The sequence below is a fragment of the Lampetra fluviatilis genome, chromosome 12 (genome assembly GCF_964198595.1).
Source record: "Lampetra fluviatilis chromosome 12, kcLamFluv1.1, whole genome shotgun sequence".
Classification (NCBI taxonomy): Eukaryota; Metazoa; Chordata; class Hyperoartia; order Petromyzontiformes; family Petromyzontidae; genus Lampetra; species Lampetra fluviatilis.
In genome coordinates, this window is record NC_136286.1 from 528,764 (window position 1) to 554,498 (window position 25,735).

General features: G+C 56.2%; 1 protein-coding gene across 5 annotated transcripts in view; it reads right to left on the reverse strand.

Moving 5' to 3' along the window:
- The window catches only part of LOC144935005 (C-terminal-binding protein 1-like), a 48,640-nt gene that overhangs the window by 5,045 nt on the left and 17,860 nt on the right, over positions 1-25,735 (reverse strand). For 4 of the 5 annotated variants that reach the window (XM_078861289.1, XM_078861293.1, XM_078861291.1 and 1 more), the window contains exons 3-8: positions 15,342-15,496; positions 14,870-15,014; positions 3,119-3,325; positions 841-1,055; positions 349-479; positions 33-160 (exon numbers count right to left, since the gene is read on the reverse strand). In XM_078861289.1, coding sequence (XP_078717415.1) covers positions 33-160; positions 349-479; positions 841-1,055; positions 3,119-3,325; positions 14,870-15,014; positions 15,342-15,496 — 981 coding nt within the window. Of the gene's footprint in view, positions 1-32; positions 161-348; positions 480-840; positions 1,056-3,118; positions 3,326-14,869; positions 15,015-15,341; positions 15,497-20,228; positions 20,641-25,735 lie in introns of those variants that run through there. The other variant, XM_078861294.1, reaches the window with a different exon arrangement.

The following is a 25,735-nucleotide window of genomic DNA, read 5'->3' on the forward strand; positions in this document are numbered from 1 at the left end:
GAGCGCAGGAGGATTGGGTGGTGGCTGCATACCGGTGATGGCCCGGCGGACCTCCTTTGCAGCTTCCTCACGCATCTCCAGGGAGGCCTGCTCGCTGTACCAGGCCGTGTGGGGCGTGCACAGCAGATTGGGGGCATCCTTCAGGGGACCCTGGTTCACGCTGCGCGGGGGACACGGGGTGACACGCAGGCAACGATCGGCATCTATTGACGATGGCAGCACGACAGAAGCGGTGATGGGTCGGTGCGTGGAGAGGGCGAAGAAGGGGGGGGGGGGGGGATTGAAAAGGGTGGCAGACGGTGCGACAGGTGGAGTGACAGATGGGGTCGCGGGCTGCGTGACGCCCACCTGTAGGGCTCCATCTCGTGCACGTCGAGTGCCGCTCCCCGGATGCGGCCCTCCTTGAGCGCGAGCGCCAACGCCTTCTCGTCCACCAGCCCCCCGCGCGCTGTGTTCACCAGGAACGCGCCCTGCCGCATCTGCACCGTCGCCACCGTCGCCATTAACACCGAGATGGAAACACAAACCCGTGGAGCTCGCAAAGGGGTTATGACGAGGCGAGATTAGAAACAGCGATGCTACTGGTGGCGGGTGTTGAAAATGTTGGGAATAATTAAGTTGGCGAGAGTGGTCATGATAGTGTTGGCGGTCAATGGTGTTCAGTGGTGACGGTGACGACGATGATTTGCGACGATGGCGTTGGCGGTGGTATTGGTTATGGCAGCGTTGGTGAAGGTGTCAATCGTGATGGGTGGTAACGGAGGTGATAGGTGGCAGCAGCGACGGTGGGGAGCGCCAGTGATTTGGCGGCGACGGGACCGTGACCTTGCGCCAGCTTACCTGCTTGATGGTGAAGTCGTTGATGAGGTGGTGGTTGTGCTCGTTGAGGCTGCAGTGGAGGCTCACGCAGTCGCTGTTGTACAAGAGGTCCTGTAGGGTGGCCACCCTCTGGATGCCCAGGGAGCGTTCGACCCCGTCGGCGAGGTACGGGTCGTAGAACATCACGCTGAAGCCAAAGGCGCGCGCGCGCAGCGCCACAGCCTGCCCCACGCGGCCTGAGTGCGCAGAGGACAGGCGGCTCAAAAAGGTGTCGCACAGCACAGCACACGTCACCGCCACGCCACCCACCCCGGTATTCAACACCGCTCGCCACGTTTAGCACAGATCAACAGACACTGCAGTACCCATCGCAAAGAAGCGGCACTACACAGCAGACGCAGCTCAATCTGTCACCACACGTTCACTCGCGGCACAACCGGTATCACACACCGGTCACCGCATCACTAGCAAACCAGCACTACCATATTGCGCAACACACAGCTCGCAGCACTACCATACTGCGCAACACACAGCTCGCAGCACAACCGCTGCCGCCGCGCACGCCACGCAGCGAGACACCCGCAGCAGATCCCGGCACTCGCGCGGTGTGCCGCCTGTGAGTTAACACCAACGCACGTCCCTCCAGCGTCGGCACAGCTCTCGTCCAGTGGTTGATTTCGCCCTCCAGTGGAATCAGCGGCTGCTGACAAGCCGCGTGTCGCGGTGACGAGTGCTACGATTGCCTCGGTGCGGGCTGGGGCTCCCCGGCAGAGCGCGCGGTCGATATCACAGACGCCGCATTAATTCCACGGAATCTCTCCCCCGCGCGTTTCCTTTAACCCCAGTGATGCCGGCAGTGGAGACGGAGTCAAGACACGAATGAGAGGAGAAGTAGCGAGTGGAGAATTGGTCAAGTGGTGAGTGAGTGAGTGGATAATAGGTGAGTGGTGAGTGAGAGTGGATAATAGGTGAGTGGTGAGTTAGAGTGGAGAATAGGTGAGTGGTGAGTTAGAGTGGAGAATAGGTGAGTGAGTGGTGAGTGAGTGAGAGGAGAACAGGTGAGTGGTGAGTGAGAGTGGATAATAGGTGAGTGGTGAGTTAGAGTGGAGAATAGGTGAGTGGTGAGTTAGAGTGGAGAATAGGTGAGTGAGTGGTGAGTGAGTGAGTGGATAATAGGTGAGTGGTGAGTGAGAGTGGATAATAGGTGAGTGGTGAGTGAGAGTGGATAATAGGTGAGTGGTGAGTTAGAGTGGAGAATAGGTGAGTGAGTGGTGAGTGAGTGAGAGGAGAACAGGTGAGTGGTGAGTGGAGAACAGGTGAGTGGTGAGTGAGATAGTGGAGAATAGGTGAGTGGTGAGTGAGTGGGGAACAGGTGAGTGGTGAGTGAGAGAACAGGTGAGTGGTGAGTGGAGAACAGGTGAGTGGTGAGTGAGAGGAGAACAGATGAGTGGTGAGTGAGTGGGGAACAGGTGAGTGGTGAGTGGGTGGGGAACAGGTGAGTGGTGAGTGAGTGGAGAACAGGTGAGTGGTGAGTGAGTGGAGAACAGGTGAGTGGTGAATGAGAGTGGGGAACAGGTGAGTGGTGAGAGAGTAGAAAATAGGTGAGTGAGAGAGTGGAGAATAGGTGAGTGGTGACAGCGTGGAGAATAGCTGAGCGGTGAGTAAGTGGAGTTAGTGAGATGGTTTAGGCAAGTGTGTGTGGGTGAGTGTGGAAGGGTCGACGTGAGTGGTAAGAGTGTGGTGGATTATTCTATTCATATTGGAACATTTCACCGAGAAAAAAACATTTGAATTGCAAGGGTGTCCAGTGTGTAGACTGACACGTAGCAAGCATGTAACGACGCATGGTGTGCACGCGTGTTAAGCGGGAGGAGTGCGCGTCAGTGTGCATGAGCGAAGCAGAACGTATTCGTGTTTCTCTTAGTATCGTTATCAGCATTAGTGATTATCAGCGTTACTGGTATCAGCTCTAACGTTATCAGTGGTAGGGTGAAGCAGTATCTGTGATTTCAGTGTATATGAGTGTCACCAGTGGCTATCAGCGCGAAGCAGTTATGTTGTATCAGTCAGGACAAGTGGCCACCAGTGTCAATCACTGTGCATAGGTGAGCAACGGTCTCGGTGTGTATCGGTGAGCTCCGGTCTTGGTGTGTCATGGTGAGCTCCGGTCTCCGGGTGTATCAGTGACCGCCGGTCTTGGTATCGGTGAGCACCGATCTTGACGAGTAGCGGTGAGCATTGGGCTCGGCGAGTAAAGTGGTGAGCATTGGGCTCGGCGAGTAAAGTGGTGTAAACTCACCAAAGCCGATGATGCCAAGCGTCTCCCCGCGGATGCGCGCGGCGCCAGATGCCATCTCGCGCACCTGCTCGACAGACGCGACGCGTGTGCCCTCGCGCAGGTTCTGGTGCAGCCAGGCAGTGCGCCGGTACAGGTTGAGGACGTGCGACAGTGTCGAGTCGGCAGTCTCCTCCACGCACGCTCCCGGCACGATGCTCACCGCGATTCCTGCACGGAGGGGCAAAAGGTCGGCTTGAGTAACGACATCTCCGGACGCCGCCACAAAACCCACCCACCGTGGAATCCTTCGGCTGCCTCGGGGATCTCCGCCCTGGGAAACTCGATCTGGCAAACGACGGCAGACGGCGAGGATAGGTGTCGGTGACGCTCGGTGGCTGCTCGTCACCAGGCGGTGGGGGAGGAAGCCCTCGGTCCTTCCTGCTGGTTCTCAACCGGTGGCCTGTCTTCCGAAACCGCGGTTCCGTTTCATGTAAAGAAATGTATTAGGTTTTTTCGCAGCGGTCCATAGACAAAACACTTCACGCCTCGGCATTCGTGCTGCGTGACAGCGTAAGCAGCTTGTAATAAATTTGCGCGGTGAAGGCGTGAATTCTGGGGGTGTTCTTTTTGCGCCGCGGCTTCTCTCCCTCTCACGGTTTTGTTTTAATAAGAGGGAGAGCGCGGGCGAGACTGCGCGCCCCGTCTACTGCGTGAGTATCCGTGACAGAGGTTGGGAGGGCGGCGTGCGGCGCGCGGAATTAATGACTGTGGCACCCGAGGCTGCGTCGACACCCGCACCCCCCCACTCCCCAACCCCTCCCCTTCTAAACGCTCGCCCACGCTCCACTAGCACAGCACACGAGCACCATTAACCGCTTGGCACAGCGAGCAGACACAGCGCTCCCCCACGAGACTGCTCCACGCAGTGCTGCTCCAAGCGGCACCCCCGCTCACGCAGTTACACAAACGCACTACCACGCACGCAGTTACACACACACACCCTGCACGCAGTTCCACACACACCACGCACGCAGTTCCACACACACACACCACGCAGTTCCACACACACCATGCACGCAGTTACATATGCACACAGTTACACACACATACACACACACACCACACAGTTACACACACACCACCTACGTAGTATCACACACCTCCACAATAAAGGTTTTTGGGTTAGATTGCGCAAGTATATATGTGTTGTAACCTCCACCACCCGACAGAGCCAGTAAGGTTTGTAACGTAAACCACGTGCCAATGAGTTACTACTTCAGCCCACCGATGCTGGTAATTACATCCAGCATCATCGGGCGATTTGCCCGATGATGCGAAAAGTCACTCAAATTCTAAATGTTGCAGATTAAAGTACGGTAGTGTGGATTGAAGTAGTAACTAGTTGGTGCGTTGTTTACATGAGAAACCTTACTGGCTGTGTCGGATGGTGGAGGGTTACGACACATTTATACTTACGCGATTTAACCCAAAAACAACTTGATTATGAATAATATTGGTCACGAAAGCCTATGTGTTGAACACACCTCCATGTAATAACTGCCACACACGCATGCACACTTACACACACCACCATGCACAACTACACGCTCCACCATGCACAACTACACACACCACCATGCACTAATACACACACCACCATGCACTAATACACACACCACCATGCACAACTACACACACCACCATGCACTAATACACACACCACCATGCACAACTACACACACCACCATGCACAACTACACACACCACCATGCACAACTACACACACCACCATGCACAACTACACACACCACCATGCACAACTACACACACCACCATGCACAACTACACACACCACCATGCACAACTACACACACCACCATGCACAACTACACACACCACCATGCACAACTACACACACCACCATGCACAACTACACACACCACCATGCACAACTACACACACCACCATGCACAACAACACACACCACCATGCACAACTACACACACCACCATGCACAACTACACACACCACCATGCACAACTACACACACCACCATGCACAACTACACACACCACCATGCACAACTACACACACCACCATGCACAACTACACACACCACCATGCACACTTACACACCACCATGCACACTTACACACCACCATGCACACTTACACACACCACCATGCACAACTACACACCCCACCATGCACAACTACACACACCACCATGCACAACTACACACACCACCATGCACAACTACACACACCACCATGCACAACTACACACACCACCATGCACAACTACACACACCACCATGCACAACTACACACACCACCATGCACAACTACACACACCACCATGCACAACTACACACACCACCATGCACACTTACACACACCACCATGCACAACTACACACACCACCATGCACAACTACACACACCACCATGCACAAATACACACACCACCATGCACACTTACACACACCACCATGCACAACTACACACACCACCATGCACAACTACACACACCACCATGCACAACTACACACACCACCATGCACAATTACACACACCACCATGCACACTTACACACACCACCATGCACAACTACACACCCCACCATGCACAACTACACACACCACCATGCACAACTACACACACCACCATGCACAACTACACACCCCACCATGCACAATTACACACACCACCATGCACAACTACACACACCACCATGCACAACTACACACACCACCATGCACAACTACACACACCACTATGCACAATTACACACACACCACCATGCACACTTACACGCACCACCATGCACACTTACACGCACCACCATGCACACTTACACGCACCACCATGCACAACTACACACACCACCATGCACAACTACACACACCACCATGCACAACTACACACACCACCATGCACAACTACACACACCACCATGCACAACTACACGCACCACCATGCACAATTACACGCACCACCATGCACACTTACACGCACCACCATGCACAACTACACGCACCACCATGCACAACTACACACACCACCATGAACAATTACACACACCACCATTCACAACTACACACACCACCATGCACAACTACACACACCACCATGCACAACTACACACACCACCATGCACAACTACACACACCACCATGCACAACTACACACTCCACCATGCACAACTACACACTCCACCATGCACTAATACACACACCACCATGCACAACTACACACACCACCATGCACAACTACACACACCACCATGCACAACTACACACACCACCATGCACAACTACACACACCACCATGCACAACTACACACACCACCATGCACACTTACACACACCACCATGCACACTTACACACCCCACCATGCACAACTACACACACCACCATGCACAACTACACACACCACCATGCACAACTACACACACCACCATGCACAACTACACACACCACCATGCACAACTACACACACCACCATGCACACTTACACACACCACCATGCACAACTACACACACCACCATGCACAACTACACACACCACCATGCACAACTACACACACCACCATGCACAACTACACACACCACCATGCACAAATACACACACCACCATGCACAACTACACACACCACCATGCACAACTACACACACCACCATGCACAACTACACACACCACCATGCACAACTACACACACCACCATGCACAATTACACACACCACCATGCACACTTACACACACCACCATGCACACTTACACACACCACCATGCACAACTACACACACCACCATGCACAACTACACACACCACCATGCACAACTACACACACCACCATGCACAACTACACACACCACCATGCACAACTACACACACCACCATGCACAACTACACACACCACCATGCACACTTACACACACCACCATGCACAACTACACACACCACCATGCACAACTACACACACCACCATGCACAATTACACGCACCACCATGCACACTTACACGCACCACCATGAACAACTACACACACCACCATGCACAACTACACACACCACCATTCACAACTACACACACCACCATGCACAACTACACACTCCACCATGCACAACTACACACTCCACCATGCACTAATACACACACCACCATGCACAACTACACACACCACCATGCACAACTACACACACCACCATGCACAATTACACACACCACCATGCACAACTACACACACCACCATGCACAACTACACACACCACCATGCACAACTACACACACCACCATGCACACTTACACACACCACCATGCACAATTACACACACCACCATGCACAACTACACACACCACCATGCACAACTACACACACCACCATGCACAATTACACACACCACCATGCACTAATACACACACCACCATGCACACTTACACACACCACCATGCACAACTACACACACCACCATGCACAACTACACACACCACCATGCACAAATACACACCACCATGCACACTTACACACACCACCATGCACACTTACACACACCACCATGCACAAATACACACACCACCATGCAAGCAATTACACAAGCACAGCACACGAGGGGGTGGGTGGCCAGCAACACGCCCGGCCACCTTTGTCTCCCTAATGTAAATGTTTACACTCTACACTAGGTACTCCTTTTAAAGCAGTCGACCTAGGGGTGGCCCAGGTCCGGTTCAGTTACCGTATTTTCCCTGCATATAACCCGCGGGGTAGACCACTTTTTACAAACAAAACAAGACCCTGCGGGGCATATGGAGGTGCGGGCTATCCCAAAAATATTTTACACGTGTGACATGTCATAACTCGTTTAATGTTTTCATGGGAGGACTATCCCCTATGCAACACTTACCTTTGACTAAAGCACTGCTGAATAAACCACTCACACTAAAATTGCACATGTTATCACGTTTTAAATGATTCGAATTGTTTGTACAATGAAACGACAATGTTTGAAGTGGGCGCAATTTGTTTAGCGTAATACTTTCAGTGGCTATAGGGGGGTGCGAAAGTTTCAGCTGAGGCTATAGATTGCACAATGGGAAGGGCCTTAACAAGCATTTACCAGACGCGGAATCATAATTGCTGAGTCCCTTCGGCCGCGACCATGAGCTTTGTTTCACACTTCCAATGGCTTTGTTGCCAGGAGGCAATGGCGTTACCGTAGTGCCGCTATTATCTGCGCAGCGCGCAATCTACCAGTGCTAAAACTGTACAGGGGTAACTACCGGTCCAGTAGCTGTAATATGATGAGGTCGCATGCTGGTAAGCCTAACAGTACGCTTACTTACTTATATACCAGTTGTGTGTTACTTATTTATCGGATATTTATTTTTGTTACTTATTTACTGTTTTAAGTTCACTCGTTTCCAGTTAGTTTGATTTCTTTGTGCACGTTATGATTTTAATCTTAACAATTGATAGTGGAATGTATTACAAATGTAAACTTTATATTAATATGATGAATTAAGCTGCGGTAACGACGTTAAAGTTTTGAATGCATGCGGGGTATATGGAGGTGCGGGCTATCTGAAATTTGTTTTACACAAAACGCTATTTTTGCGGGGTATATGCGTCTGCGGGTTATACAGTATCGTTACCGGTGTTGGCCGTGAGCTGGATTCGAATCTGGGTCACTGGGCTTGGAGCACATTGCGCTAACCCATATACTACCGTCTCCCACAGGCACACACGCAGTTAGGCACACACGCAGTTACACACACGCAGTTACACACACAACACATGCATTAACATCCATACATACCTTGACATAACACACACAACACCATGCACGCAGTTATACATCACCACCACGGCATATGCAACCACGGCACAAAGACAAAGATCCCCCATATAGCCCTAGAATGTTGGGGGCAAGTGCTGTTAGCGAGCACCTATGAAGACCGGCAAGGAACACGAGGGGGTGGGTGGCCAGCACCACGCACGACCGCCTTTATCTCCCCTGTGGCGATGTCTTTACACACCGCACCAGGTACTCGTTTGAGGCAGAGTCGACCTAGGCGAGGCCCAGGACTGGTTCAGATAATCGTCGCTGGTGTTGGCCGTAAGTGGGAATCGAACTCACACGGGTCGCCAGGTTCATAGCGCAGTGCGCCAACCGCTACTCTACCGCTCTGCATGTGTTACACACAGTAACACATACACAGCACCACCCCCCAGCACGATGCCGCACAAAACCAGTCACACACACCACAATAGTACAACACAGAACTAAGCCACTCCACCCTAACATAACAATGTACACACCACCACAGCAGCACAGCAACAACACAATGACGCAACGTACAGAAAAAGACCACAACAGCAACACGTTATACAGAACCAGTCAAACACAGCAGCAGCAAAAACCACACGCACAACAGCGACACGCTAGCCACACAAACCACCAAACACATCACAGAAAAGCAGACCAATACACACAAACACTGACACGCGAAACAAGACACACACTGGCCCCTTGGGTGTGGTGCACTCCTCCGCCTCCTTCATCGAGCGTCAACGAGACCCCAGTGGCCCGGCGGGGCGTGTGGCGGCGGTGGCGGCGGCGGCGCGGGTGATTAACCACACGCGCTCCGCCCCGATAAAAACCACGTCCGGAATCGTCCCTGCGGGTGAAGGGAGTGGGGGTCGTTGTGGGAGGGGGGTCTGGGGGAGGGGAAGCGGGGCGGGGTGAAGAGGCTCGCGGGCCCCGCGGGCTAGGGTCCCGCGCGGTGGAGGAGGCAGCGGTGGGGTTAAGAGCGAGCGGAGACTAATGAACCCAACAGAACGGGACGTGCGACGCGTGAACACCCACGGCACTGGACGACTGCCAACCCCGCTGTGCCGCCAGTTCCCCCTGTCTGCATTCACGCAGAAGCTGCGATTTTTAAAAGTGGTGTCCATCTCACTACTGCTGTGGTTCAGGGGCAAACAGCCACGCTGCGGAAGTTGGGGGGGTGTTCCACTTGTGTACGGTTCCCAGCGGCTGTTGGTTAGATAACAGATACCCGGGACTTGCTAATGCCATCATCAGAGTTGCCACGATGTATGCAGTACTGACAAACCCGATTTGACCCATGTTTAACTTGACCATGGCCCCAAAAATGTTGTGGGCATCTCTTAGCCACGTCTCAACATATTGCAGGTGTGGGTAGCAGGTGCGAAACTCAAAGTGGCCGTGCTCTTGGCGTCACGGACTAAATTCACCCCACCGTTGGTCCACTTCACAATCAACTATCAACATTTGGTGCGCCTAGTTCGATTTCCCGATCATGACTTCTGAACAGCGGCGAGGGATGTCTGAACCGGTCTTGTTTTAACCAAACAGCATTGACTAGCGTGAAGTATGGTCAATAAGGCGTGGGGAGGCCTTCATCTCTCAATGGATTGGCAAAGGGCCTTTGTTATTATTTTAATATACGGTAAAAAATAAACAAAGCATTAATTTTCTTTAGACGTGGAACAGAACAGAACCCTTCCGTAAAGCCTTCAGGACTTCTGAGGAAAATGTGGTTAGCAAGCAGCGATTAAGACCGACTCAACACAATCCCCGCACGCGTGCTGCACGGGTATACCCCAAGGGGAGGTGCGTGTGGGAAATTAGATGGGAATCCTCCCACAGGCCAAACTGTCAAAGGTCGCCAACATGCCACCGAATGAGTGGCTGCATCTGTGTCCACGTTGTGTAAACTGTGAGCTACGTGCACGAACGCCGACACGCACGGGGGTGCTTGTGAAGGACCAGATTTCCGGGGGCGAGGCCAGAGGACGGGCGGGCGAGGTGCGACGACCGATGGTGAGACGGGGCGCACGCTGGCACGCGGCACCACACACCCCGCTCTAGAGACCATTCCCCCACCACGCGATTATAACCAGCGAGCAGACAGGGGTCACCCCGGGGTCATGGCTACCCTTGCTCTGCTACCCGCAAGGCACGGCCTGCAACAGCCTTCACTCCTCCTCCACCCTGCCTGAACCATCCACCCCTTCTCATACCAATGGCTCATGACTTACCTCGTCGACATCTCACAAAAGACCGACAAAGCTTTACAACTCCATACAGACCACAAACGCCCTACGCACGTCACGAATCCCACACACACACCGCATATATACTTCACAACTCACACACTGAGTGCACTGCATCTGATGTGCAAATCTCGAATAAAAAATGACGCACCCCACTGACAACTCAAGTCCCCGAAACGCACTCCTCATACACCCACACACCCGTTACACACACCTCACGTAACCTCACCACACATCACACACATCACACACCCTATATATACACACATACAACACCCATTGATGCCTTGCATTGAGACAAACACCAATGATGTCTCCAAGGCAGCGGTTGGGGGGAGAGTGGGTGGGGGGAGCTGAGCCTCCATCCCGAGTTTCCACCGCCTGAACCAAAGAACACACTCAGCAGCCATGACCAAATAGCGATTACAATCTCAACGGTGAGAAAAAAAACAAAATCTCCAGCACAACAGCAGCACCGCCAACGTGGCGGTGGACGAGTTAAAAAAAGATGCAGCGGGAGGCCGGGTGTTTGCACGTGCGTCCGTTTGGTTAAAAAAAACTGCTCCCTGCCTCCCCCCCCACGTGCGCCGAGATTAATTTCCAACATCTTGTTAGCGCTCGCGCGTGCACCGGGACCCACTGGATTGCCGCCATTACTCAATTAGAGCAGCAGAAACAACGCGCGGGAGGGCGATCAATAAGCGGCGCTTCAACGGCCTCGCGCCGCAGGTGCTCCCGGGGGTCTCAGGGACCCGGGAATTCGGGGAGACCCGACTGCTCCGCTGGAGGCCCTGTGGGGGGGGTCAACCTGCGCCGTTTTGGAAAGCTGCGAGCAAGGTTTGAATGGCCGCTTTGAACGAGTGGCTGTGAAGTGGTGCGTTGTGCAATCCTTGTGTTGTGCCGACCAAAAACACAGGAAGTCGCTCTCCCTCCACGCGGAGACTGTGCTCTCAGTCGTCACACGTGGGAGCATTTAACTCTAGGCCAGGGCTCACGCATGAGTGTAATGACACGTGTGTGGTGTGTGCTTGCGTGTGGGCACGTATTGACAAGTACGTGTGTATAGCTATATAATCCAAATCCGAGAGCGCGACGGGTGGCTGCTTCGGAATTGAGTTTTCACGTCGACAGTGACAGGGTCGGGGGCCTGAGCCCCTTACGCCACAACCCTCCTGGGCCTCCAGTGGATCGGCTGCCAAGAGCCCAGATGCTCCAGCCCAGCTCGGTCCATCCCCCACCCCCACACCCACCACTAGGCTTCCCACGACCCCCCCTGCCCTTGCCTCCCTGCCGACACTCTCAAACCCCCCCTACGCCCCCATCCGCTGCCATGGACTTTCACTCACCCACCCTCCCTCTCGTCTAGCCGCCAGCTATTGCCCTCCTCCCACTCCTCCTCCCCCACCCCTCACGTGCCCCCACCCACTGCCGAGCGACTGCATAAGCTGCCTAATGGGCTCTGGGTTCTGCACAATCTCCGCCATCTGGCGGCACAGCCTCATTACCACCGGGCAGTGCCCTCTGAGTCCCCACAGTACGGAGCAACCACGCAACGACAAGGCACAACCACATGGCTTAGCCACGCAACCGCATGGTACAACCATGTGGCACAATCACGCAACCATATGGGACAAACAAGCGGCACAACCAGGCAACCACACGGAACAACCAAGCAACCACACGGAACAACCAGGCAACCACACAGCACAACCAGGCAACACAACCACGTGACAACATGGTACAACCACGCGACAACATGGCACATGGTACAACCAGGCGACACAACTGCACAACCAAACGGCCAATCACAAAAACACCATCACAAACCACACAACCACAATCACAACCATACAATGAAAAAAAGACAGCCAACAACACAACCAACCACGCAATCAACATGACCAACCACAAACTGCTCAACCACAAAATGTCCATTGCAACCAAGTACACACCAATCAAAAATCAACCACACAACAACGCACACAATCAAGCACTGGTGAAACGTACAACCAAACACATACCAACCATACAATCAACCAAACACTAACCACACACCAATCATATAACCAACTGCACACCAGGCACAAACACACCACACATTCACCAAAACCACCACCAAATCACACGCTCAACCAACCACGACACTCGCCTGCTGTTGAAAAACCTCTCCCCCCGTGTGCATTATGGAGACATTTTAAAACCCCTCCCCTAACCGAGGGCAGCGCGATGCCCGGTGGGCTCCCCTGAGTCGCGCGCGAGTGTTGTTTTGAAGTCATGAGCAGCTCCTGACTCGGGAGAACAATCCCGGCGAGGTCTTAAAACTCAGAAACGTGCACAGACACGAGACCGACGCCGCAGGCAGGGGACAACGACAACAGGAGGGGGGGTAAGGTAGCGCGCGCGACCGAGCGGTGCGGGTTCCGATTTGGCTTTCCCTCTGGGTGGATGGAAAAACAAAGTGCGGGAGGGGAAGGGGCCCGTGGGCACGCGGTTTAAGCGCGCGTGGCCACTGCGACGTGAGTGACATCCTAAGGGCTGCAAGGGGGAAAGTAAATAAATGAGGAAGCGCTGCAGTCACCGTCAAAAACTTAATACTGGACTGGGGAACACTGCTCAGGCACCATGGACCACAGCTCGTAAATGAAAGATTTCATCGGATATATCCTGCAACGGTGTGCACTGCGCGATTTGTGTGTTGTGTGATGTGCTCTGTGCGAGGCGACGTGTGCATTCAGGGATGTGCTGTGCGTGTTGTGTGTGATGTGATGCATGTGTTGTGTGACGGTGCTATGTGCTGTGCGTGTTGTGATGAGTTGTGTGTTGTATGCTGTGTGTGTTGTGTGATGTGTTCTGTGCGAGGCGACGTGTGCATTCGGTGATGTGCTGTGCGTGTTGTAATGCATGTGGTGTGACGGTGCTATGTGCTGTGCGTGTTGTGATGAGTTGTGTGTTGTATGCTGTGTGCATTGTGTGATGTGCGGTGTGATGTGTGTTGTGTGGTGCGTGCTGTGTTATGTGCTGTGTATCTTGTTTTGTGATATCCCACATGTGTTGTGCAGTGTTTGTTGTGCGTTGGTGGAGCAGTAGTGTAGTGGTTAGCGTACTGCGCTACGAACCCAGCGACTCGAGTTCGATTCCCACTCACAGCCAACACCAGTGGTGAAATATCTGAACTAGTTATGGGCCCCCCCTATGTTGAGACAGCCTCAAATGGGTGCCTAGTGCGGCATGTAAACATCACCACTGGGGAGACAAAGGCGGTCAGGCGTGGTGTTGGCCACCCACCCCTTCATGTGCCTTTCTGGCTTTCATAGGTGCTCGCTAACAGCACTTGCCCCAACAGTCTGTTAAGGTTACAGGGGGAATCTTTGCCTTTGTTGTGCGTTGTGTTGTTTGGCAACTGCACTGTGCGCTGTCATCGTTTGTGGCGTCGGACGCACAATGCATCCGCTGTCCCTGGGGCTCGTGTTAGATGCTGGGCCCCATTTGCTTCGTCCTGGATTGCGCAGCGGTACTGCCCCTCTCACTCTCCTCCCTTGTTGCCCTGCTTAACCTCAACAACCCCACCATTCTACACAAATCCTAGTTTTTCATTTTTGTAAAGCATCTAGAAATGCAATTGCCCTTCAGACGCTTTATGCATTTTAATTGTTCATGTTGTTGAATCGCTGTGCGAGGATGCGTTGCTGTTACCGAGCTCTGCGGCCGATTTAACGTCCACGTTGTCATAGCCGCTGCCGATCCTCACAATGATCCGCAGAGCCTTGAACTTCTCAAGGTCCTCGCGTGTCAGCGTGATGGTGTGATACATCAGCGCCGCCACCGCCTCGTTCAACACCTACACAGGGACCATAGTCGGGTCAGCACAAATGGAGGGACTCGCCCGCTTGCACCGCACCATCCATCACTGCCATCTCCCCCCCTCCCACCCCAGTTTCACAAACTCCTATACCTCTGACACTTTCACACATCAAGACCTCAGAGCAACCACTGCTGATAACGGCAAGCAAGAACACGGAACTCATAGTAGCAGCGTGTCAAGCGACAGAGAATTGGACTCCCACACTGACACATGCTGATATAAACGCGAGCGCGCGCACTTGAAGGGCCTTACGAGGCAGCCGGGGGCAGGCACATTAGCAGGCCTCGTTAGTGGGCACCGCACCTTCTCGTGGATCTCCTGCGTTGACTGGGCGTCACAGAACGCCACGGTGGCCACGTCCTTGAGGATGGGCATCTCCACCGTACAGTCACGGCCATCGAGCAGCGCCACCAGTGGCCGCGGATGCATCGGGCCGTTGATGATCGGAGGCCGGATACCTGCGACACGCGCAGATGTAGGTCACTCAGGTTAACGGCGGAGGTCAGTAAACATTACCACACACACGCACGGGGACTCAAGCACACACACGCGTGCGCACACACAAGCGCGCTCACACAAGCGCAAACACACATTCACACACACGCTCAAATACACATACAAAGACAAACATCCCCATGACAGACTACATCAGATGTCAAGGAAAGTGCTGCTAGCTGGCAATCTATTAAAGTTGGCACGGTGCTCCAAGGGATGGAGGGCTGTCAAGCCTGGCCACCTTTGTCTCTCCAGTGCTGTTTACACACTGCACAAGGCCAAATCAACACACAAACACTTGCTCACACGTATACACATATCACTCTCACACACACTTTAAAAAACCTATTTTTTATTTTACCAGGTAAGGCCAAATGAGCAATATAGCTCTTTTTCAGAAGCGACCTGGCCACAAATAATAGCCAAATGAAGTGGCTTATCACGTAGAAATTTCGAGCAGCCAAATGTTTCTAAACGTGGAGGGAAAAACCGGAGAACCGGGAGAAGATCCACGCGACCATAAATACAATCGTCAGGGTTAGGATCGAACCTACGACCTCCTGCATACCAGGCGAGGTAGTTAACACATCTCGACACCGCGATGCCCCTATACGCACACCCCTCCATAACCACAGCTTAAAACACTATAAAAATAATTCTATTTATGTAGTGTCAAAATAAAATCACACACACACAAGCAGAATCCGGGACTGACTGCAGACGAAGACGTGCTATGATATATACGGAGCCGATGAGAGAGTGAGTGAGGGGCTGTTCGATTCCACCGGGAGGGTGGGAGAGATGGGGGAATAGGAAGTAAAAAGCGTTCACACAGGCCAATCGTTTGATGTGCACATGTTACGCACTGGGTGCCACCGCCACCCTTCCTGCCCACGCCGATCACACACACACCACGCGCACCCCGTACCTACCACACACACATGAGCGCCGTACCTACCACAGACTCCGTACTTACTGCACACATGAGCCCCACACGCTGGCCACACATGTATCATGTCCTAACCCGCTAAGCAGATGTGCAAGCACCTATTCGGACACCCATAATGCCATGCACGCACGATGAGTGCCGAGGTGGCCAAATGCGTAAGGCGTTCGGGTATCGCTCGGTGCGCCTGCATGTTTCTCACAGTAACAAATTAACCGAGCGGGAATCAGAGCGTAGGCTGCAGTGCCAGCAGCTTCCACTCCAAAGGGGCAGCTATGCATGTCGGCCTTCCTCCCGCTTCTTGTCCGATTACCATGCGGTAAAACGAAGCTCACCTCACGCCAAGCACAACTTCCCTCACCCCACTGCCGACAGACGTTCTCTCTCAGCTCCCCCATCCCGCCCCCATTCCGTCTCCTGACCCTCACTCCCCCCCCCTTTTCTTTCCCTCCCTCCTCCACCCTTATCCCATCTCTCCCCACCTACTACTCTCCCTCCCACTCACTCCCCAGGCCTTCACAGCAGCTCTCTCCCCTGCCCTGCTTAGATGCTGCTTTGACAAGGCTTGAAGTCTCTCTCATTTTTACATCAATACGTTTTGCACAAAGAGCCACCTTGGCCTGGCTGTGCAAGGGAGCTGTGGGTGGGGAGGGGCAGGAGAGGAGAGAACCTATTGGGAAAACCTACCGCATGACTTAATGACCTCATCTCTGTTACACCAGGGAATTGTACATATCTCGGCATTACCTGAGACTATTCCGTGTGCTGGATGTAGGTGAGCAAGTGTTGTTCCTCCTGCCCTTCCTGACCCCCAAAATGCTCTTTTCTTTCATTTTTGCCAATGCTATCCCAGCCTCCGCCCTCGTCTGCAGACGAGGCGGCAGCTGCCCCTAAGAAACCCATTTAACAATATGATCGTGAGACGCTGACCGGTTTCCCCCCAGCCGCTGCGTCCCCACTCATGTGCCGGGGGAATTTTGCAGTTAGGGACTCGGGGCTCGTCCATTAGCATTGTGACAGGCAATGGTGCTAGCGCCCCCCCCTGCCCACGAATCATAGAGTGCTGGAGCCTCAACCACCACACGATGGAGACAAGTGCATGCGAGGATTCCAAGACAAGGGTGCTCTCTGACACGAGCGGGGCCCCCCCCCCCGTCACGGACACGCGCGGGCCCCCCCCCCCCGTCACGGACACGCGCGGGCCCCCCCCCCCGTCACGGACACGCGCGGGGCCCCCCCCCCGCCACGGACACGCGCGGGCCCCCCCCCCCCCGTCACGGACACGCGCGGGCCCCCCCCCCCCGTCACGGACACGCGCGGGCCCCCCCCCCCCGTCACGGACACGCGCGGGCCCCCCCCCCCCGTCACGGACACGCGCGGGCCCCCCCCCCCCCGTCACGGACACGCGCGGGCCCCCCCCCCCCGTCACGGACACGCGCGGGGCCCCCCCCCGTCACGGACACGCGCGGGCCCCCCCCCCCCCGCCACGGACACGCGCGGAGACTGTTACAGAGATAACCCTGACACACGGAGGAGTGTGCGTCTCGGCCAATCTCAGTTCACGACTGGATGAAAGACTGCCCAATGCCCCACATAACTGCAGCCTATTTGTGTAGGCCTCAATTCCATCTCCCCTTTCGTGGGCCTCACTCTAGCTCCCTGCTGCTTAATGATAACAATAAATACGAAGTAAAGTTTGAAGAGTATGAGAAAACTCAAAACGTGACGCTGATTTATTTTTGCAGAGCTCAATATTGACGGAGTAGTTCATTCTCGCACACGCAGCACGACAGTATGCTAATACTCCATTTTATGACGCACAAAGCAGGCTAGGAGGAGAAAAGTGGGGCAGAGCTTCCAGAGTAAAGCGAACATGGAGCCGCCGCCGCCGCCGCTCTAATAAGCGCGGCTCTGAGCCGATCCCTGGAGAGGGGCTCCGTTACAGAGCTGGCAGCAAAACCGCTTCCTGCACAGCCCCCCACTTCCCCGTTCCTCCCCCTCATCCCCCTTCACCTCCCCCCCCCCCAGCTTGCCCTGGGCCACGCAGTTCCACTGGCGCGCCACGATGCACGGCGAGGCACAAGGACCCGAGGTTCAAGTGGGAATGCAGCCACCCCCAGGGTGTCACGCGGCACACGGCAGGGACCACGAGTTGGATTTTGATCGGAGAACCATGTGAACGTGGTGTGTAAGCGGAAGAGGGGCTTGCAGGTGTAGAACGATAATTTGAATGAAGACGGATTGGAGAGATAATGAGCAGCGGTCACAAGAGCGGGATGTCGCGCTCTTAAATACAACGTGAACATGTTGAGTTAGAGATCGCGCCTGGAGAACGTCGAGATCTTCAATGGAGATGAGAGTGGCGGTACTGAGTAGGGGGGGGGGGCAGAGATCAAGGGTGGAGAAGCCGATGCGAGGTTCACTGTCAATGGGGGAGGACGCTGAGAGGTGTATAGCCAATAAGGGGGGGCCCAGCTCCTGGTCACACAAGCCCCCCCCCCCCACGTATTTATCACGAACATCCAAAGCTTGTGTAACGGGGCGCTTAAGGACGAGTGTGTAAATCAAGATTCACAGCAACAAAAAGGCACAACGCCACTGTACACTTGCACTGTACAGAACAAGAGGAACCTCAGACCGCATTCGCCTCTATTATTGGCGCCAAAGCCTCCACCCACTTAGGACGACACAAAAACAAAACACTCAGCTCGCGTTTTGTTGACGACACAGAGGTCGCGTGTCCACCAACACGAGTCCGAAGCTTCGCAAACACAAAGTGCGACATTAGCGGCACTGCCCATGGAGCCACGAGACTGCGGAGGAGGAGCACCGGTGATTTTAAAGTACAGTGCATCTCTACACTAATTACACGGCTCCATACGAGTGTGGGAGTCTGGGACACGGCCCTGGTGTGCATATCCGACAGAAGAGGGGTGAGGAGACACGGGTCGCATATTCCTTCAGGGATCTCACAGCATCCGACAGTATTTCACAGGAATGTCACTACATCTCTCAGTAGCCTGCCATGAATCTCTCTCAGCATCTCACGGAGGAATCTCTCCGCACCCAACATGAATCTCAGCACCTCGCAGAAACATTTGAGAATCTCACAGCAGCAGCAGCACCTCCTCGTGTGTGCGTGACCTCCCCACGGTCCCTTTGCGGCGAGGCGGGGGGGGGTCGTGACCGGTAACCACGGTGACCCCCGCTCTGCGTGGAGTCCCCATCCCGGTCCCCCGCTCCTCCTGCACCCATAGCGACCGCGCGTTCACGTCCCCCCCCCTCGTCCTCCTCATCCCCACACACAACAACACCCCCCACCACCGTCTGGTCTGCTACGGCCGTTAACGGTGCCGTGGCACGATTCGCAAGAGGCAGGTCACTGTGTGCCGACAGTGCCGCCGCCGCCGCCGCAGTGTCGGATGAGAATTTAAATAAACGCGCAATCCACGTCGGAGCATGGCTGCCTTGCGGCGCGGGCGGAACGCAACTCGCATCAGTGCCTCCGCGCCTTCGTGGCTAAATAAAGGAATAGGGGAGCACGGGCGAACGAGGCGAGGAGCCGAGATTGGAGTGGGAGACGGCAGGGAGACAGCAGGAAGGCGGGAAGGAGACGGGACAAGGGAGCCGTGGAGGAACGAGATAAGAGAGCGCGGGAGAGCAGGAGCCATGGGGGGAGGGGGGGGATAGCGGCCGAGAGGCGGCGGCGATGTCGTGCAGGAGCCCCGGGGGGTGCGGAGATCGCCTACCTGCCGAGAAGGCGCCTCGGCCCGGAATGTGCGGGCTGCCCATGTCCCGTGGCGGCGCTCCCGCTATCTCCCTTCCCCGCGAACCCCGCGCCGCCCGAGCCCGGCGGCGCTGCCGCAATAATCAATCTCCCGCGTCTCCTCCTCGCGCCTCCCTCCGACGGGGGAGACGGCGGCGGCGGCCGGGGCTACGAAGGCTGCGGCGCTCGCTCGAGGTTGTCTTGCGGCGTGGCGCTACTCCCTCGCCGCGCGGCGAAGAAGAGAAGACATCGCCCACGGCTCCCTCCGAAGAAAACGAATCCCGAGTGCGCGCACGGCGCTGTCGGGGACGCGGAGCGGCGCAGACAAAGGCGACGAGCGGCGGCGGCAGCGACGGCCTAGGCCAACCCAGCCCAGAGCATGGAGGAAAGGCAGGCGGGGGGAGGGGCGGGCCAGGCGGGGGGAGGGGCGGGGCTAGGCGGGGTATGGGCGGGGCCAGGCGGGGGAGGGAGGGCGGGGCCAGACGTCGCTGCCCGTAACCAATCCGGACGCGTTACGAGGCGGGGCGAGGCGAACTCGGGGGCGTGGTCACGTGAGGAGGCGGGCGGGGGGCAGAGTCACGTGTGCCCAGTCCGGTGGTGCGGGTTAAGGGGGGTGGGGCCACCAGAGATGAAAACGCATGCGGAACGGGGCGGAGCCTAAAGGAGGCGAGCGGCGATTGGTTGAGACGCGCGGATGGGGCGGAACGATATTATTTGACGTCAGCGGCTCCGCTCAAGGGGGAGGAGGGAGGGAAGGAAGGCGGCGGTGGCACTGGGAAGAGGAGGAGCTGCGTCATGGAAACCAGGTCACTTGATGAAGATAGGAAACTCAAGGGGGCCTTCTCTGTGAAATGACCAAATCCATCCACACGCCAGGGGGCTACGCGCCGGTGCACTTGCTAGCCCTCGAATTCCTCCGAGACGCACCAGACGCGTCAACCGACCCCAGTGTCGGGTAAGCTGCTGCTACGAACATCTCTGTGGCCCACAAGGACCAATACAAATGGGGACACCACCAGGATGCAGAGGGGCACCATTTGGTACCATGGTGGGGCGATGGCGCACCACGTGCAGGCAGTGGGGTGGCAGAGGCTGTAAAACAAAGGGGTTTATGTTGAGACCCAGGGAGAACCGTGGCCTGAAACCACACCGAACGCCAGTGCCAACTCAAACCTGAGCCCGTTTCTCTCAGCTGCCTGCGGCGATTTCCAAGAAGTTTATATTCCGAGGACCTGGCCAAAAAGGCGTGGAAATTACAATAAATAGAAAAAAATGCAGGGAATAGAGAAGTGGCGCACAGGACGACTGGGGAGAGTACAGGATGGCCCATAATGTAGCCATCAATTCCATCTCGGAGGCTCTGAGCACCTTTACAGGGCCATGGCACTATTGGGCCTTGCATACATGAATACATGGAATCTTGGGGCCATGAAGCCATGGCTTTAGGTTCACGGCGCCTATGAATCGGGGGACAATGGTCTCGCGGAGCCATGGCATGAAGCCGCTGGACCAATGTAGTAATGGGAGTCATGGGACCGTGGGGCCATAGGGGGGCTGTGCAACAACACCTGCTCCAAACCCGCGCCGGCGAGTGAAGGCACGCAGCACCGCCCGCCCCAGGCGCCCGCGAGCATAATGCACGGATTGTCATGACTTAAACCAGCGGCACGTCCGAACGCGCCCTACCGCCTGGCCCACACTGCCACCGCTTGTTTCACTGCCGGCACAAGGAGGTTTTTTGGTTCAAATTGTTATTTTTCATTTCTATATTTTAATTATTTAAACAGAGCCGGCTGCTAGCGTGGCAAGATGGCAAATGACAGTTATTTCTGCGTCTGTCGTGAAGAGGTCATGTGCAGCGCAACACCGTACTGTGGAGGAATCCAATGTTGTCCGGGTGCTGCTTGGGGAGGAATCCTGGGGAACAGGTTCTGGGAGTGGGGTGAGTTTTCTTGCCCCCAAGACTCCCTCTGCTACCACCAGCATTATTACATCCACCACCTCTACCACTTATCTCATCTACCCCCACCACATTAACGCCTACCATCACCTTCACTGCCTCCATGGGGAGCACAGACTCATGGGGAGATACGCATCGATAATGCCCAGGTGTTTAAGCCTCTCCACCCAGAACCTAACCCTCATCATCTCCCAAGTTCCCCCGTTGGCCGGTTAAATAAATACGAAACGTCCCAGTGTTGCGCTAAAATAAACAACACGTGTAATGCCAATAACAAGAGAAAAAAAAACATGCTTCACGAATGAACACGTGAAAGTGTGGGTGAAAACGCAAGAAGGGCGGATCATAAACAGGTTTCATGGCCCTAGGTGTCACACTGACACTCGGCTGGCTCCATTGCCCCGGGGCAACAGCAGTAGCTCTGAGGCCATTAATGTTTAATTCCGCTGCGCCCCAAACCCCTTCGCCCCCACCACCTCCACGAACACCAACCCTACACACCAGCGTCAACAACTGGTGCTCCCCTGCCCACGGCAACGTGCGACGCGGGTAACATAAACAACAGTAGCATCAGCCTCACACTCCACTAATAACACCGACAACACCGAATTGAGATAAATAACGCCAGCGACAAGATCAGTAACAACAGCACATACCAGAGAAACCACCAACACCCGCTGAAACTGGTGCCAGCAGCAACAGTAATATCAGCCGCATAAACCACATTAGTAGCAATAACAAAAACACTCGCAACATAAATAAAAGCAACAACAGCACCACTCTGCCCGTGAATACAGCCAGCCCCTTGCACACGACTGCGAGATTGTTAAAGTTTCCTGCCACCTTTGCCTCCGTGTGCCGGTGCTGTGAGGAAACGAAATCCACCACCAACACCACAGTTGGGATCCCGTAACGAGGTCACCCAGACAGACCCCCTGGGCAAATCACTCTAAACCCTGATGCATGACCCCTGCAATAATCCATTTGATAAATATTGTACCAAGACTCTTTCGGTAAAGTCACGCAGATAGAAAATTAATAGATCACGACGTTTCGACCGCAACACAAGCAACCGTCATCAGTGATCTATTAATTTTCTACCTACGTGACTTTACCGAAAGAACCAAAGAGTATGGATTCCTGCAGTCACGAAAGCTTCAAATCAAGATTGTACCGACACATCTATAGCCCCACCCTAGAGCCGGCCCAAAGACAGAATTAGGGGTTGCAGACTGCGAAAGACTCAGTAACAATCCGCTGGCTTAGGCCCAAAATAAATACCCAGAAATTCCGCCTCCTTCCCATATCTATCCCTCTACATAAACAAGTACTGTACTACACATCCCATCAACTGCACGGCCTTCGTGGGTGCATTTGTCTGCAGCATTGGTTCAACACAAGCTGTGGACCGGTTGTGCCAACGTCTCATCGGCAGTCAACATTGCTTGAACAAATGCTGCAGGCGACCCGCCTGGTGTTTATAGGCAAGGACCCTAGGGCTCTTGAGATTATGGGTCCTGGTTCAACGCAAAACTCCGATACACAACAATCATTGGCGTCATTGGGGGGAAATGTGAGTCACAACATGAATCAACAGCTGCTCTACAGCTGCTGTGGCACTCACGATTTTGAGTCAATTCCGCCAAAAAAACCTGGGGGTTGATGGGGCTCCCTGCCGTTTATAGAGGGGACACCGCTTGTGTCCTTAAACACGAAGCAATGTTAAACCTTGCACGCTGCTGCGGGGACCCAAACGCTACACGCACGTGTACACACGGATCCACGTGTGTGTAGGTTGGGGAAGCTGGGAGAGAGAGACACCACGGCCTGTACTCTACCCCCCGCCCTTCTGTTAGACAGCGGCCGCCTCTGGGCAGCAGCAATTTCAGAAATGTTCGGCGCGGGCGGAGTGAAGCCCCGGAGCAGCCTCACGACGGCGGGCACGGGCCGCCCTTGTGCGCGAACCCGGCGATTACAGAGCAGCTGGGCCGACATCCCCCCCCCTGCTCATCCTCCTCCTCCATTATCCGCGCTACTGAGCGGGTGGAGGGGAGACGAGGAGGGGAGAGGAGGCGGCGCGGGGACCCCCCCCACCTCCACCCCGCTCCGCCATTTTGTCATTACTGCACAATGGCTGCGGAGAGCGCGAGGTGCACGCGCAGGGGGAGAGAATCGTGCAGGCGGGGGGGGGGTGCCGAGGGGGGGGGTGCCGAGGGGGGGGGGGGTGCCGAGGGGGGGGGGGTGCCGAGGGGGGGGGGGTGCCGAGGGGGGGGGGGGTGCCGAGGGGGGGGGGTGCCGAGGGGGGGGGGTGCCGAGGGGGGGGGGGTGCCGAGGGGGGGGGGTGCCGAGGGGGGGGTGCCGAGGGGGGGGGGTGCCGAGGGGGGGGGGTGCCGAGGGGGGGGGGGGAGCCGAGGGGGGGGGGGGAGCCGAGGGGGGGGGGGGAGCCGAGGGGGGGGGGCCGAGGGGGGGGAGCCGAGGGGGGGGAGCCGAGGGGGGGGGTGCCGAGGGGGGGGGGGGGGAGCCGAGGGGGGGGGAGCCGAGGGGGGGGCCGAGGGGGGGGAGCCGAGGGGGGGGGAGCCGAGGGGGGGGGGCCGAGGGGGGGGGGGTGCCGAGGGGGGGGGGTGCCGAGGGGGGGGGGTGCCGAGGGGGGGGGGGAGCCGAGGGGGGGGCCGAGGGGGGGGGGGCCGAGGGGGGGGGGCCGAGGGGGGGGAGCCGAGGGGGGGGGAGCCGAGGGGGGAGCCGGGGGGGGGGAGCCGAGGGGGGAGCCGGGGGGGGAGCCGAGGGGGGGGGGAGCCGAGGGGGGGGGGTGCCGAGGGGGGGGGGAGCCGAGGGGGGGCGGAGCCGAGGGGGGGGGAGCCGAGGGGGGGGGGGGCGAGGGGGGGGAGCCGAGGGGGGGGGGGAGCCGAGGGGGGGGGCGCCGATGGGGGGGGGGGCGCCGATGGGGGGGGGGGAGCCGAGGGGGGGCGCCGATGGGGAGGGGGACGAGGGGGGGGGACGAGGGGGGGGAGCCGAGGGGGGGGAGCCGATGGGGGGGGGCGCCGATGGGGGGGGGGGAAGCCGAGGGGGGAGGGCCGAGGGGGGAGCCGGGGGGGGGGGAGCCGAGGGGGGGGGGAGCCGAGGGGGGGGGGAGCCGAGGGGGGGGGGAGCCGAGGGGGGGGGGGGAGCCGAGGGGGGGGGGAGATGGGGGGGGGAGATGGGGGAGCCGAGGGGGGGGGAAGCCGAGGGGGGGGGAGATGGGGGAGCTAAGGGGGGGGGGGAGCCGAGGGGGGAGGGATGCTGAAGGGGGGGGGGGGAGCAGTGGGAACTGGAGAGAGGCCCAGCGTAGCGGAGGATTCGAGGACAAGTGAAGGGAACCCAAGGGTGCTGCGAGGAATGTGAGTGAGGGAGTTACAATTGAGTCATTTTTTGCTGTTGTCAAATTTGCTCTATGCCAGGGGAACACAATGGCCAACGTCTTACGAATGACGTCAGCGGATTTTAACAGCCAGAATGCACCCGCAGTCTTAACCAGGGCGTCCTGCTGGGTTGGA